The sequence below is a fragment of the Rhopilema esculentum genome, chromosome 18 (genome assembly GCF_057945365.1).
Source record: "Rhopilema esculentum isolate cy_ngs chromosome 18, ASM5794536v1, whole genome shotgun sequence".
Taxonomy (NCBI): domain Eukaryota; kingdom Metazoa; phylum Cnidaria; class Scyphozoa; order Rhizostomeae; family Rhizostomatidae; genus Rhopilema; species Rhopilema esculentum.
In genome coordinates, this window is record NC_142832.1 from 4,818,090 (window position 1) to 4,834,882 (window position 16,793).

A 16,793-nucleotide genomic window follows, 5' to 3' on the forward strand; every position below is an offset into this window, starting at 1 on the left:
GTCCCTAAATTCATCGTCGCCATCGCTTTCATCATTAACTTCATTCAGGTTTTAGTTAGAATTTCTAAAATAACAAATAAACACCGTGTTTATAGACATCTAAGATAAAACTGTGTACGCGAACAAGCTTTGGAAAAATAAGCCGAAACTTTCAGCATTTGCAACAGGAAAATGCACGGCAAACTCAAGTCACCTGCCCTCTTAAAATTAAAGCTCCACTATACGTTCACAGAATTTTTTAATTTCCCAAAACCCAGAGCGGTAAAAGGTGAATGAGTCTTGAATCTTGGCCTTCTCGTCGCTTTTAAGTGATTATCATTTATCATAATGTAAAACAAAATATTGGTGGCCCTAGGGGGTGCTATGGGCAGGGGCGAATCCAGCGAAAATTTGAAGGAGGGGCAGTTGGTAGCGGGGGCGCTGAAAATTTGTGACGAGCGTACGCTGTATACAACAATTTCAGACCCTATCTACTGACAGAAGGCTCTCCATTGACTTTATAAGGGAATTTTCACAATAATTTCTGCATACTTTGAGGTAATCCTTGAAGAATTAACCTATAAGGTTCAGAAACTTTTTCACCTGAATCTCATTCTTCAAAAAGGACACACAGTTAACAAAAAAGGGGCACCAGACTTGCTTCAACACGGTGATGGAGGGGCAACTGCCCCTAGTTGCCCCCCTTAAATCCGCCTCATTCCTTTGTCAAAACCTGATCTACAAAATCCTTTTAGAAATGGTCTCGTGTGTCCGCGCCTATTGCTTTCTCACTTTGCAGAAGCTGGCGCCGCAATTGATGGTAAATCGACCACAGCATCATATGATAACAGCACTCTTTGCACATGGCCCTACGATTAGCCCTCTCAGACTACACTTCATCTAAACTTCTTATTCTAAACTTCTTCATATCCACTACAAATTTACAAAACTCTGCACAACTTGAATCCAGCCTTTATGAAAGGCTACTTTCTCCCAAAACCCAATAGCTATAATCTTCGAAAAATGGATACTCTATCTGTTCCCAAGGGTTAAAACTACAAGTTATGGTATAAAATCTATTAGCTTTTTGGGTGCAAAGATATGGAATTCTCTTCCAAATGAAATGAAATCATCCAAAAATGTAAGTCAATTCAAAGTTCTTATAAAAGATTGGTATTTCGAAAATCAATGCGCCTGTAACGCTTGCAGTCAATGACTTCCATAATGCAACCCCTAAATTGCTTCATGTAAGTGTTTATTAGTGTTCACACTATTGTCAAACTAACAGTAAAATTATTATATTATTATTATCATTGCTATGTTTTGTAATATGGACGTCAGTTATGCAAGCAAGCAATTTTAAGACCAGTGCATGATTGTCAATCATTCAAAACTTCCTTGAATTACTGGAACTTAATCGCCGAATACATTGTTGACAAATTTAAGTAGTATCTAAAGAAATAATGTTACTTTTAAGCATGCAACCTAAAACCAAGGAATTCTATAGAGGTTTTCAAGGTTTTGCATGGACCAAGTTTGACACACAAGAGAAGATCATTACACCGCATCCCCTTGGCAGAGCCACTAGGAAAGGCTCTCGTAAAAATACTCCAATAGTCCAGACGAAGAAAGTAAACATTTTGCGGTTTTATCAAGGGTCTAAAGCCCCGGCCAAACCACTCGATTTTTCACTCGATTTTTTACTCGACAAGAAATCGAGCGAAAGATCGAATCGTTTGGCCACCTTGTCGAGCAAGTCGATTGGCGTCGAGTGATGTCGAGTGAAGTTTGATCTCTATCAAAAAAGTCGAGTGAAAAAGGTGTTGTCGAATGAAAATCGAATCGTTTGGCCACCTTGTCGAGTGAGTCGAGCGAGCGCGTGCGCAGTTATCATGCTGGGCAGGGAAGCATACTACCCTGGGGCCTCGAGGTCTAGGGGACATTTTTAAAAAATGAATTTCATTTTAAGAATGGAATTAATCAAAAGAAACAAAATTTTGCCTGAAAATGGTAATTTATTTAAACGAAATAAGTATTTAATAGCGGTTCCTGCATGAAACGGACGAACAGGGTCTTATGTCGCACGAGTTCGTCAAGAGATTGTAAAAGGATATTTGCACGCAAGATAAACAGGCAGCCGATTTGCGTTTCTGTGCCTTCATTTTGTTGGCGTGAGTGAAAAGTCGAATGAAAAATCAAGCGAAAGATCGAATCGTTTGGCCACCCATGCTCGACTTCGTTCGATTTTGAGATCAAATGTCGAGAGAAAGATCGAGCGAAAATCGAATCGTTTGGCCAAGGCTTAACCCATGTCACGAAACGAAGATCGAACTCGATATCACGCGCTTTACTCACGTGATTATCACTGAGAACCCATCGTACGAAAGAATTGTACCCTCTTTGGCTTGCTATAAAAATTACATGATATAACGATACATGATTCAAGGATTACATCACTAGAAAAACACATTGGAAGTATAAAAGAAATGAGAAATTATCAGCAAATTTGCCACTAATGAAAACAGAATTCGGTCGAAAGGGACTTTATTTCTTGGCTGCAAGAGTCCAACAGCCTGCCTCTACGGGCAAAAAGAATTGAATCCCACATTCTTTTTAGAAAGTTTTTAGATAGCCATTTTAACAACATCTTAATTTTGTAAATATCGAGGTTTCGCTTGCATTTTTAATTCTAACTTTTTTCACTTGACATAAATAACTTCTCTGTAACTTTTAAGCCAGCAGGACCCTAGTGACAATAGTATTGAATATACTGATGGCTATCCTGTTTAGACATTCGTGTATTATTATTCTTAGATGCTTAACGTGCTAAAGCGCTTGGTCATTCAATATCAAGTTATCGAGCATGTAGCAGGTTAGTTGCCTATTAGGGTTCACGGTTGTTCATGCACTCTACAACGAAGCATGCTAGCGGTATAAAGGTTCTTGAGAGTTCAAGCACTAAGCTTCTCAACAGCAGTTTTGGTGACATCTCCCAAAATTGTACAACCATTCTTCAGTTCATCGGGGCTGATTTTTCCCTCCATGACCAGAATAAACGTCTCTGGGTCAAAGAAAACTTCAATGTGCTGAATTTTAACATTCTCATTTACAGTGACCCTTAGCACACCAAACATCTCAACTGTCTCTCCTTTTCCTTTGTTCCCCCGGAACTCGCCAGCAAATTCACCCCAATGGCGCCATGTGAGAAGGACATATGGAGGTTTTGATAAAACCTTCAGCAGCTCCCATGGAAAGCCTTTCGGGAACGCATTTAGAAAAAGTTTGTGAGATTCTTCAAAATCTAGTTCCCCATCTAGAAGGGAAGAACAACATGCTTAAAGGTAAGATTCCTGTAATTGTATCGTAAATAGTTAAGTTCAAACGTTTTGGGCAGGCTGATATTTTTCTTGCTTCTTTGTGGTAGATTCTTTTGCTAGTGACAGTTTCACTTCTTCTTTGCAGAGGCGAACCAGGAACTTCTTTTAGGGGTAACGCTTTGCTGAAGGCTTATTTTAATGAAACTTTGTAATTTTCACTTCAAAGGGTCACTTTTCCATTTAAAGCACATATGAAACATTCTAGTTAAATTCAATAACACGTTCTAATTTAAGAACCAGGGTTTATCTATAATTCTGGCAAAAATAATTGTGTCTTTACTTTAATGTAAGAAAACTTCATTTTTGTTTGAGTTTAAGGAAATTTTCCAGAGAAAGTTGACTTGGGTATTGAATGAGTGGGAAGGAGGGTGCTGAATTAGTAGAGGGCTTCAATAAGTGGGAGAGGTTGAGCACAGCATTTTTTGTAAGAAAATCTGTCAGCGATAGATCTCAAGTAACCCTTTTACAGCATGTAAATGCGTTCAGAGAATTAGAAATGTTCTTTTAACCAGCTTTACTTTTCTCTTGATACTCTTTTTGAAAGTTTTTGAGCATCGTTATATGCAAACTGCAGAAGGTGGAGACAGGTCACACAGGTGCGTAGCAGATGTTGAACGTTTAAGGGAAGGGTGGGGGGGGGAGGCTCAGTGTGGATCTTGATATTATTACTTTATTAAGATTTAACTCCCCGAACAGAGCCAGGTATTAGAAAATTTTTCCTTGAATGGGGGAGGAGGGGGTGCCGCCCTCCAAACCCCCATTTCTCCTACGGCCAAAAGATGAGCGAACTTTTTGTTGTTGTATATCATTTAATACATAGCTTTTAAGAAATTTGCGTCTTAGTTTAATGCTTTATCCTTAACATCATTTTGGTGAAAAGCAGTCATAAATGAATAAGTAGGAGGCGGGAAAGCAATGTCTTTAGTGGATTCTATCTGCAAGAAAATAAACGTCCAAACATCTTGGAGATTTAATATTTCTAGAAACGATTTCAATCAAACTCACATTTTTTGTAAGCGGGACATTCCAACATAAGGGCATTGTAGTTGCCAATTTCAAAGGCTGTTTTTCCTGGCACTTTTGTCTCTCCATTGACAGTAATATTGTAGTCAGAATGGTCAATTGTTGTCCATTGCTGAAAATTTTTGAAATGAGATGCTTGGCATTCCCAAGTCTTTACCAGGTTCTCCACCAACTCTTCTATTGATCCTATATCGTAATGAAAGACACTTTCATAAAAAAACATAGTAATTTTTCGTCGCTCTGAACCTCTTTCTAAGCAAATGAATAATCTTAACCCATTTTTTGACTGCTCATCGATAACAATCTTTATTTTGACGATTTACATTCCTCACAGTTTCTGCTTGAATGTTGTTAGGGTGGTGAACCATGCCCTCCAACATTAAAAAAGCCCTTTGCTTTAATGAAAAATGTCTCTTGTTCCTGAAAAAGATGGTGCCCACTCTTAATAGTTCTATCCTTTCTACGCCACTGGGTTAGAATTTAACCACCCACACTGTGTAAATGCCTGAGCGAAAGAATCAGTTAAAAGAATAGTACAAGCTTTAACTTTGATAACATCAAGATACAGCTTGAATGAGTTGTGGTTTGGCTATTCAGTTCTTTTTTTCAATTCTTGGATCATGAAAATCTGCATTTCTCCTCCCTCCCTTCATCCAATGACTACATTTTGCTTGCTTGATTAAGTCTGACCAAGTTCAAGTTAATATCTTTGCCGATGTACGATTGACGTTAAAGCCCAGTACCCGATTTTGCAGATAAGTTTTTTGAATCAGGTTGATTTTAAAGGGGTTGCCTTCGACCCCCATAATCTTGCCAACCTGTAAAGCTTTCAAAAACTGCGCGATATCGTCTTTGACGGGATTGGGTTCAATAGAAAATCTGTATTTTTAGGCAAAATAATGTTTAGGTCCCTAATTTTTGAAGAGCAACGTTTCATAGTTTAAAGTAAATCTTTTCCACAGCTGTCTTTGAAAGCCTAATTACGTATTAATTTTTTTTACAATTCAGTTTCTTAATAATTTGGTTGTTCAGAAATTTGTGAGATTGTATCATTTCATGAAAAGAGAAAGCTAGGTAGTAACAAATACAACTTCAAATACACTGCATACCTTTGGCATGGTTTTGTGTCTTTCCCGTCAAAAATGCGTAGTTCGCCAACGTGTAGTCCGGCTTCCCGCTTCTCCACTTTATTTCGTCATCGTCGAGATCTCCTCTATCCGGCTCTCGAAATCCATACTTTGTCTTCAGTTCTTCAAGCTTGTCGCGCACCTCCTTAGTTTCCAGGCTCTTAAAATCACTTCCAGCTTTCTCCATGCTCTGAAATATTAAGAATAAAACCTTCAGTGCCCTGTCACGACTTTAATATACAAGCAGAACATTCTAATGACATTAAGTAAGCCAGGTTGCAATAAGGCTGATTCCCATGCAGCGAATCTACGAGCGAAATCGCAGGAAAACGCTTAACTCACAAAAGCGAAATATTTCAAAAATAAAAGCAGCTCCCTTTCTTCAACTGTAAATAGTTTGAATCAAAATTACAACCATGCAGTGCGCAAGTTTTGCTAATGACTTGGGCTGGCCATATTTTAGTCTAAGTTTCTAAAAGAAGCAAAATATCTGCCAATATATTAGTCTTTCGTTGTAAAGATTTATTGTGATAGGTGATAGCTGATGAAACTCGAATGATAAAAATCTTCTGTTAATAGAAGACGTTTCCCCAAGTTTTGACTTTTGCTGCAAAACAGACAGCTGCTCCAAGTTTTAATGAGTAATTAGCAAAATTTCATTAGGGTATCAAAAATGCCAAAAAGATGAATATGAAAGAGACTGTTTTATATAAATGTTTATAGAGAATCGTCTCCTTACTATGCTGGTCAAGGTTTAAGATACATTGCTTACGCCACAAAGATAATCTATCAAACTCTGAACGTCCACAATCTTCAAGCAACACTCAACTCAAGGTCGCTATCTGATTAACCACAGATAGTCTGTGACGGTTTTAGGGATTGCAGGGCCCGGGGCCAAAATCATCTGCGGGCCCTTGTTTTTTCAATTTCAATCTTTTTTCTTAGGTGTAGGGTAACTTTTGGCTATCATAAGCGCGGGGCCTGAGGTCATGGTCCCCTAGACCCTCCGTAAAACCGCCACTGCACAGATTGCAATTACGAAAAACTGACATCACAAGCACTTGCACACAAATGGTTCACATGCACTGCGGCACACTATCTCGTCGTACAGCTTCTCAGGTCGTGACTGATGACTAACAATTTCTCTAACCACTCAGCTACGCGATGACCAAGCCTTTAGGTATTCTAACTACATCAGTCGCATTTTCCTTTAGTAACGATGCTCTAAGCAATGTCTCCAACATAACTAAGAGCGTTGAGATAAATCCCTAATTAGAGTCTTACACAGGGACGCCGGAGAGGGGGCGTGGGGAGTCAACCGCCCCTGCTGCCTTTTGATAGAAGGGGCAATTGGGGCCAAAATGCCCTTTTCATAGAAGCGCCTTTAACACCGGCCGTTTGTACCGATTTTTAAGGTATCTACAAATGATCGAAACAAAATGACATTTAGAAAAGAATTGCTCCTTGCCTCTTGGTCGTTCCGGCACCCCTGATCTTACACAGGGGGGGATCCAGAGCAAACTTGAAGGGGGGTAGTTGGTAATGGGGGCGCTGAAAATTTTTCAAAAATTGATGATGTGAGAACGCTTATACAACAATTTCAGATCCATTTTCGGAATAAACAACATAACTTTAAAGTAATCCTTGAAGCAAATTAACCTATTGGTCTCAGAAACATTTTCACCTGATTCTCATTCTTCAAAAGGGGCGCACAACCTCACTTGCTTCAACTCGTCGAGGGAGGGGCAACTGCCCCTGGTCCCCCCCCCCTTAAATCCGCCACTGATCTAACACGACGAGATACCTTAGACATTACTTTAACTACTTTACTTCACTACAAGGCATAGAAACAGACTTAAATTTTTTCCAAGGGAGGCTCAAATTTAATGGCAAGCCATCAGAACGTAAGTAATCTTTATACGTACGAAAAAAGACATTAGAACGTTTCTATGCTCTAGAAGCAGGAATGGCTGCACTTCTTTTGGCATGTTTACGAGGACAGCGGAGCATGTTGCAGAATGAGGGGGCTAAACCGCTTGGGGAGCTAATGTTGTTGATTACGTCAATGTGGATACAGAGACAATGGACGGTGTTAATGACTATGATACAATGGACGAAATGATAACGTTCGAAAATGGTCACTACATACTACATGTTGACTGAAACATGTTTTACAGAACAAAATTACAGTCAAATTTACGTTAAATTTTCATATGAATAGCGTTTATGAATAATTATTTTCATGAATGTCATCAGATGGGCTCTAGTCGCCATTGACGTTCTATTTTGATTTTATTTGAAAGAAGGTTGATTTGATCAAATGGTCGTGGTAATCTTGACAATCCAGCAAGTGCTTCAAAAGAGCTTCGTATCCTCTATGCCATCGTTTGCTGGGCACATAGGGTTCACGGTATCTCTGAAGTTGTGCTTGAATTTGTGACAATTTAATTATTGAGACCGAAACATAGCTGAGGAAGTTACAACAAGCCTATTGGTCATGAATACCAAAAACAATTTTACTGGAGGATGAATCATTTGTAAAAGATGAAACGTCTTAAAAACTTAAGTCTTAAAAACTGCAACAGACGGCGCGAGCTGGGTTTCAGGATCCAGTTGGTTCCATTCAGATATGCGCTTTGTAGTAGAAGCTAGATAGGACATTTTTGTTCTCGCCTTCATACCAACATATACCCCCTTCCTCCCATTCAAAGTTGAAGCATATGTACTTCAACATTGAATTTTGAAGGGGGAGGAGGGGGTATGAAAATCAATCAAACGATTTCTAAAAAAGATCATTGAATGCTTAAATATTATGAGTCATGAGTGCGTACTTTGGTTCTCGACATGACTCTAATTATAATTATGATTAGGGCAAGCATTATTAGGTAAGGAAATGGCTTTATTGTGTATTCATGCTCATTTTAAAATTATAGTAATGTCATGTTTCATAGTCCAACCCCATGATGATAAAAAGCACATGATATCATTGATTCACCAATGAGCCATATAACGCTGCAATATGTAAATTATACCAAACTATTCACCATATTCGTAAATGAAAAGTAACTCTTTTACGTTTGTATGTTGCACCCTAGGGTAGTAGGCTAGACATATCTAAGTCAACATTTGAACAACAAAACAGCATTCAAATAACAAAACATTATTCAAAGCGACATTCTGAAGAATGGAATTGAAAACAACTGCAACGACGTCGCAACTTTTTCGCTGTAAGCGACAGTAAATCAAAAGGCTAGAAAAATGCAACAAAATACCTATGGAAAAGCTTGAACAATGTCACCTCGGGGTTCTTAATTTCTTATTTTCGTCAGCTCAGCTCAATATTTCCTATATATTTACGAAATGTCTTCCTTTCCATGTTTGGTAAGATGTTAAACTTCTCTTAACATTCTACCTTGCTATCTCCCATAAAGCTATCTCCCACTTTCTACCTTGCCCTAACTAAAGCAGCCAGGGCCCAAAAAATCAAAACAAGCAGGGGGCAAATAGATAAAGCGAGCCTGAACTATAAACAAAAAGGACTGAAATTCTTGTGAAAATTGAAAACGTCTGAAAATCAATCCTTTTATAGGCTATTTCTCAAGGCACAATGTCTAATTTTGTATATAAAACCTAGTGATTGAACTTTTGTGGCGTACCGCTTTTCTAAAAAGCTAGATAAAAAAATGTTTTATAACTCACCTCCTACTTGGATTTTTGATTCTACGGTTTTTGCAAATTGTCCTCTTTGACTAAACAAGCGAAATCTTTTTCTCCTATAATTGCCGTCGTTTGTATGCTTGTCTGCACAAACTACTCGTTACAAGATAGTTAACCTTAATCTGGACGTCGTCGTTCAAGCAACAGGGGGAATAGGCCCAAGTTAGAGTGAAATGACGTAGTCAGTTCTGGATTTTGCGATCGGTAATCGGAAGCTACCTTTGAAGTTCTTTATATTATATCAGCACATCCAGTGATGTCAAGGATCATACCGTAAACAGACCCCCGCTTATCAATAGGGGGATAAAAAATAGATGAAGGGTTCAATACAAACGGGGAGGACCTTTAATGCTTATAATCTTTACAAACAGGGACAGGGAATGTCAACACAGAAACAATGTTTTTGCATAGCAAAGAACGCAGAAGAGAAGTTATATCATAATAATTGTTAAAAATCCCAAATTCAGTTATTCCAGAAAAAGGTGTTTGAAAAAAACTGTCTTTGATAAAATAAATAGACTATCAAAATAGTTTCTGTAGTTGTTTCTTTTAAAAACTGAGAAAAGTTAGCTTTCATGGACGTTGGCTATACAGATCATAGTTGCTTTCTCTGTTTTTTTTTAAGAAATGTTTCTTTATTCATTTTGTCGACGTTAAACCGAAGTTAAACCATTAAACCACGTACTAAAAATTCCTCAGGGCCACGACAACCACATTTACCCCAATTACCTTACATGGCCACGTAAACAGCAGCTGGGGGAGGACTACAGCCCCTGTAAAGCACCAGAATCGTTAGAAGATGTCGGAAATTCTGCTCCGTTATCGATATTGGTAGGATGACTTTATTTTTGCCTCCACCTCCCATACAAACGTTGAAACTTCCTGTGTGCCCCTGAACAGCAAAAGTTGATTTTTTATTTGGAGTTTGCTTACGAATGAAATGGCTCTAGCTGCGTGAAAGCTCACATTTTGCTTCTTTAAACAAACAAGGCTTAAATATTCCTAACTGATACCATACTGGGTCTCATCAGTTTATTCTATCAAAAAGCAATTTTATAAATTCTTAAATATATTGATACCCTACCATCACAGATAAAAGAATTGCTATTCCTGGAGTCAATCTCACTCATGCCGTTGCATGATCTTGGAGTAAATTGTTTGTTACACACCAAGGGCTTATTGTGCTCACAAGATGAATATGGAACAGCATTGTAGTTCAGAAAGTGAACTTTTGTAAACCTTTTAGGCTATTTTGCATCATGCATCCATAAAAGCATGAAACGTTAAGCAAACACAAGGCACGGTAAAAACATACAAGTAATAAATTTTGAGACATTTTACAAATTATATCGTAAGTTTTTTCGAGTACTGGGTGACAACAAAGGATGATAAAATTTATAACACGATAGAGGGTAATAGCACACGGGGGTAGGGGATCCAGGTCCTCGAATAAGCATTAAAATCATGTTTAACATTTTTAGACGACATGAACTCTATATTTCAAACTTTGTAAAAAAATAAGCTCAAATTAATGGCCGTGCACCAATCCCAGAAGCCACAAGAAGAGAATCACACTGAAGAGAAGACAATCTCTTTCACACAGCTTTTGCAACAAAAGTCAAAACAGCTTTTGTATAATTACTGATTTTCCTCAGATAGAGTAAATTCGCTGGGGCAGATATTTTTCATTGAGATTTTACATGGTTTTATTTATTTTTTCATAAATGAATTGAAACAGCTATGTAGAAAAATTGGAACGTGCAATTACAATCTGGCGACAAACTTCGGCCATCTTGCCCTTAATTGGAGAGTAAGCACATCTAAAAGACTAGCAAATCCTTCTTTGGTTATAGTCGTTTCCCTTTGGAGACGAGTGAAAAGTTGCAGAACCGAGAGCATAACCAGGTTGTTGAACTAAGTCTCTCCCACTTCATTATCTCTTGTATGGATGGCTTAAGGAGTGTGGGGGGGGGGGGGGGTTGGTTGGTCAATAAGAGAAAAGAAGGGAAAAATCAACAGCAAAATCTTTTGTTTAAGCAAGAAATTCTTAGCTTAGCTGCTCCGTTTGTTTCACCAATAATTGCCCATTTGCTTATCAAGCATTAAACTCTTTAAGAATAATCAGCATTGCCTTTTCGATTCAGGGTATTTCACTTTGAGTTCATGTTTGAATACTCTGAAGTGGTCCCTGTTCATGGCATTCTCATCATCCTTTGACTTGTGAAAAAGAGTCTTCTCCTTGAAACCATGGTGTATTAGGAAGGCATTATCAAGAACGTAGAAGTCATAGCCAGAGATGTGCATTTCACAGACTTGACTTATTCGATTGAAACCATACTGCAATTGAAACAAATATTTCAACATTCAAATGGCTGCTTTCAAAGGAATGTGTTATTCTTTAATCAAGCATAAACATTTATGAGCGGTAAACTCGAGCAGTATGCATTTTTCCTGAAGTTCTTAAAACCATTGGCTTGGCTGTTGCAGCAGCTGACCGAGACCTCTGCTGACTGAGACCCCAGCTAAGACATTCAATAATTTACCAAGTATCACAACCAGTGATGGATTCACCGGGAGGGTGTGGGGATATCCCCCCCAATAACTTTATGTCCTTCAGTAAATTTTGCTTCGACTCGGTAAAAAGTATGTTTCGGTAGTCAGCAGTAACAAAATAATGCAAAAATTTACTTTATTTAGTTCCTTGTCTTAAAGTCAAAAACTGGGAGACAGAAATCCAATAAAAATCTAGCACCCCTTAATTCCAGCCCTGATCAAAACTGAATAAGACTTTTTTATGCAACATGGAATTTTACTAGGCACTAAATAGTTCACATTTGACTTACCAACAAGTTCAAAAATTTCACACATGTGAAGTTAAGTAAAACGAAGGTATCAAACGTTTAGGCTAGGAGGACAGATTTAGACTCACTTGCTTGAATCTTTCATCGTACACCGCCGTATTTCTATCAGCAATGAAAAACGGCTCCCAAGGATCTTTCCATTCAATTCTGTAACTCACAGATAACGCCGCAGATGATGATCTACAGAGAAAGAAACTTTAGTAAAGTTCGTAAGTGATAACATCGAAAGTATCTAAAATTTTGATTCATGATCACAAAACCTTTAAACGGTCCATGAAATATCATCAAGAGTGGAAAAATTTCCCCAATTGGCCAAGATATAACCAGTAAAGAACTCGAATTTTACAAATGGATTACTATTAAAGTATTGCAGCGATTTGAAAAACAAAAAATTCCCAAATGGCCGTATATCAGCTAATTTGTAATATATCTAGCAACTTTACATAGCGTTCTTTTACGCGTTATGATCCAAGTCCAAAAAGGCATCATCAATCAGTTACCCTGTTGAAGCTGTTTGAATTGCTTCTCAAATTCTGTAAGTAAATCCAAGTGAAGCAGAATAACATTATAATTCATTGCTGTAAGGGTTTGTATAGAGGAGATTAACTTGCCAGTTTTCAGAAACGCAACCTAGACTAAAATGTTTAACTTTTTATCAAAGGAGAAAGACCCAAACGACAATTACATTTGCAAAGTACCATTCTAATCATTGACACACCGTAAAGATGTTTCCTAAACGGCGTTTAGTCCTTTAAACAAATATTTATACCTAAATTTAAAATATAAGAAGAACGTAAAAGGCTTTTCCACACATGCTTGCTGTCTGTCACACACAGTAGCTGTGTCTTGTACTAGGGCTAACTTGAAGTTTATAGGGGTGATTTGGTAATGCATTGAATAACGATATAATTTATTTCACTAAGGGCAACTTACTTTTTCCATCTATTGTAATCAGTGTGTTTTTGGCATTTCCAGCACACTTGCTCGTAAAACGGCCTTGCTTCACCAAGATCCCATAATCTGATTAGCTGATCTTTTGTTTCTGGGTCAGCAATTCCTTCCCTGAGTTCGAATGTAGGCAAAACATAAACTGAAACAAAAACAATATAGTTATAAATGGTACAATAACATAAAAAACTGTCAATATTTAGGTCAAATCTAGTTAGCTCTTGTTTCAGGGGCTGGAAATTTTCAGGTCAAACGAATGCAAGTGAGACTCTGATATCATTTACAAGTTCATATCACATTAGAAGAATGAATGAAAGACACACGTATAAATTATTGGTAAATGTCCAGATTCCCAAATCTTGTCATTATTACACGATTCAGTTTTCGAATCATTCACTATTCTCTAAAGGGTACACGAAATCGGGCAAAATACCGGTGGAGTAACGAACAACGGGGAAAAATAAAATCGCGGACAAACTTACTCACATTAACATATTTAGTCACATGAACAAATTTAGTCACTCTCTCAGATTTTTATTTATGACCAGAAAATAACTTTAATTTGCGAGAAATCGCACGAATAAACTGAGAGTATATTTCAGGCAAAGTTCATAACAGTTCAAGTAGCTTCAAATTTGAAATCAATCATATTCATATCTAATGTTTAAAAACAAGATTCAACTACAGGTACCTCCGTTTTCCCTTTGAATCATGGGATATGTCCGTTGGAAATGTTGTCTAAGATTGGCAGATGGTACCATGTCAATGTCAATCACTAGAATATGTGACGTAACAGAATTCGCAATCGCAACATTCCGCAGCAAATTTACAGGGTAAGGAACCTGCAAGCAAAAAATACAGATTTATTCTTACACTCATGTGCTGCTTGGTAGAGAGAAAGCAGACATCTAAACTGTAAACAACCAATAAACTAGAAATTGAAATACACCACTTACATTTAGATTGCCATAGTTAATCAGTTCCCTAGAATCTTTAGACAAAATCCTGACTGGACACACATATGGATGGTTAGCAACCTTTTGCAAATAAACAGCTAAATCATTGTGTCTTGGTGGGTGGGACAATGCCAAAACTAGAGAGAAGTCCAAATTTCTTTTGATGGCATAATTACATTGTCTCAGTGAGTATATAGCTTCTATAGCAGTAGAAATTTCTTCACCTGGTGCAAATACACCTGAAAGGAAAGGGAAACTTCAAGAAATGCTTTATCATGAAGTTTGCTTTAACTAGAAAAAATGACAAAAACATTTTTCAGTTATAGCCTGCAGATCTCTCAGCTTAATTAAAACATAAATATTGCTATCTAGGTTGAAATGAAAGAATTATCAAAATTTGGCAGCATTGAAAAGATGTCTTAAGCAATAAGGACTCCTGAAAGTAAACAGTTGCAGGAATAGTTGTTGCTGTTATCTTGCTTGATGTTTTTTATTTTCAGCATCACTGTCAATCTTATTCTGACAACAAATATAAAACGTCATATCAGTTAAGTTAAAGCACTCTCTTTGTAGTTAAAGATTTGCTGTAATTTAGTTGTATTTTTTATGTAAGGGCTACAGTGTAGTTATGATAAGGGCTGTAGTCATGGGGGGGTGTGAGGGGTGTCACACTCAATACACAGAATTTTGTTTCAAAAATATGGATTTTTTGCCATCTAGGGGTGCTTTGTCAGTCACTTTCAAACTTTTCAGCAAATAAAGCTGGCTCATCCAACATCTTATAGCCTTGTAATGTAACCTTGTATCATGGAAACCTGAGTAATTTTGTTTATCTTAGATTTTTATATTTGAATAAAAAATATGTATTTCCAGCACATACAAATAACAAATTACAAAGGTTGTGATACTTTCTGGAGCTTTGTATCTACAATCCACTGAGTTTCCTTATTTCTTTTCAATCTTTAAAAAACATAAAAAGTTTCAAGAAAAAATTGAGTGATACATACTTACAGAGACTGGACCATCCCAATATTTTACAAGATGTTGCAAATTAAACAAATTCTGTACAGATGTTTGTGAGATTATTGTTACATCAATGCTAGAACTTTCTTGCAAAATCTTCTTAAATATTTGCCAGGTTCTGTATAATCCAGTGGAGTCTGATGGTAGGTTTTGGAATAGAATGGAGGATGGAAACTTTTCCTATAAAAAGCAAAAAGTTTTACCTCTTGAACTCAAGGTACCTTATTATGTTACATAGTTAGCTAAAAATTGTGATAATGAAATAAAAAGCAAACTGAAAGTTTTCAAGTCATTGTAACTGGTTTATCCCATGGAAAATTCCTTTTGACAAATAAGCCAAAGATTCAATGCTTCAGCTTTCAGTTAATTTCCAGTGTTTTATATTCAGCCATATTATGCTCAAGAGGGGGTTTTCCAAGTCCCATTTGCCAACAAAGTGGATGAAATATTTGATGTAAAATTATTTTATCTTTAGATTGGACTGTATTGAACTTTTGTAATCCGTTTTTAGATCTTACCATTAATTTATTAAGTATCAGGACCCTAATGATAACAGTACATATTGTACTGATAGGTTATCCTGTTAAAATATTCGATTTTATTATTATTATTATTTTATGAGCCCTCCTTTATTTGCCAAAAAAATGGAAAATTGCTAAAGAAGTACCCTTAGATGACAAAAAACTCCTCCTTTTGCAATGAAATTTTTTGAAAGGCTGAATATAAAATGCCCCCCTATAGCGATGGATGTGTTTATATCATAAAATTCTTTCACATAACTTGGCCCCCAGCCTGCTTTGGTATGGTTCGGTAAAACTCATCATATTATCAATAGTTTAAAGAGACATGTCCCTTCACATTCCCTTCTCTTTTTAAGTACTAGGCTTGGCCCCTACATTTAAAGAAGCATCAGCTACCCTAACGCTTACAATAAGCTAAGAGAACCATTTCTTGAGTCAGAACTATTCTCAATTTACCTTTAGTTCTATAAATTGTATTTGCAAATAACAATTATTTGATAATTATAAGAATAACCTAATTCTGTATATAGGCTTATAGCCTTTTAACAGGTCCATGTAGAAACGTAAAATCGATTATTTAATTTCTAATAAATATGATTTTGAGCTTTTTCTTTTCGTATTCAGGTATAAACAAAATTTAATTGCACAAGAGATTAGGCGCATCACCTTCTGTCGAGCCTTGAGCTCACTTGTTTTAAAGAAGTAGAGATTCACAAAAATAAGAACAGCAATTATAATGAAGAGGGAGTAGTAGCAAAAGTTTCGCTGTCTCATCTTTCGTTACAAATCTATCATTCTTTGGTTTGTTGCCGTCTTGATCCCAGCAGTAATAATAGAGAAATAGAATGATTTCAGCATCACTTCGATTCTCTCAATTGGAAAATTTCCTTGGATTTAGATTTCATGTCCAAAACCACTACATTTTGGCCTTCACTGTGTTATAGGCCAAATTCCACATGATGAAACTGTTCCTACAAATTTTTGTCCGCCATGATAAAAAATATTGATGCTGCCGTTGTTGCTCGTGTTGTTGCTGATGCATTGGGGGTGTGTAACAGAGAAAAGGTTATCGCCTTGAAGACCCTAACTTTTGGGAATAAAAGACCCTTGTTTTTCAAATAAAAGGTCCTGTGCCAAGTAGCATCCCTACTCATCTAGAGAAGAGGTATTAAAAAATTTGATATCTTCATCTTTTAGGACTTTTGGCAAGCCACACTCCACCTAACGCCCACTTCTCAACAAATTCGGGCCTGGAGGGGCC

At 37.1% G+C, this 16,793-nt stretch overlaps 2 protein-coding genes across 2 annotated transcripts; both read right to left on the reverse strand.

Moving 5' to 3' along the window:
• Positions 1–1,154: 1,154 nt before the first annotated feature.
• On the reverse strand, positions 1,155–9,353 carry LOC135680968 (uncharacterized). The gene is made up of 4 exons (XM_089113635.1): positions 9,206–9,353; positions 5,489–5,696; positions 4,362–4,565; positions 1,155–3,292 (listed from the first exon to the last, which is right to left on the reverse strand). Exons 2-4 carry the CDS (start codon positions 5,691–5,693, stop codon positions 2,931–2,933), a joined length of 771 nt encoding a protein of 256 aa, XP_088969761.1. The 5' UTR covers positions 5,694–5,696; positions 9,206–9,353; the 3' UTR covers positions 1,155–2,930.
• Positions 9,354–11,185: 1,832 nt separating this feature from the next.
• On the reverse strand, positions 11,186–16,552 carry LOC135680917 (beta-1,4-glucuronyltransferase 1). The gene is made up of 7 exons (XM_065195152.2): positions 16,199–16,552; positions 14,996–15,191; positions 13,989–14,227; positions 13,724–13,874; positions 13,018–13,174; positions 12,153–12,264; positions 11,186–11,560 (listed from the first exon to the last, which is right to left on the reverse strand). Exons 1-7 carry the CDS (start codon positions 16,304–16,306, stop codon positions 11,345–11,347), a joined length of 1,179 nt encoding a protein of 392 aa, XP_065051224.1. The 5' UTR covers positions 16,307–16,552; the 3' UTR covers positions 11,186–11,344.
• Between the last annotated feature and the right edge of the window lie 241 nt (positions 16,553–16,793).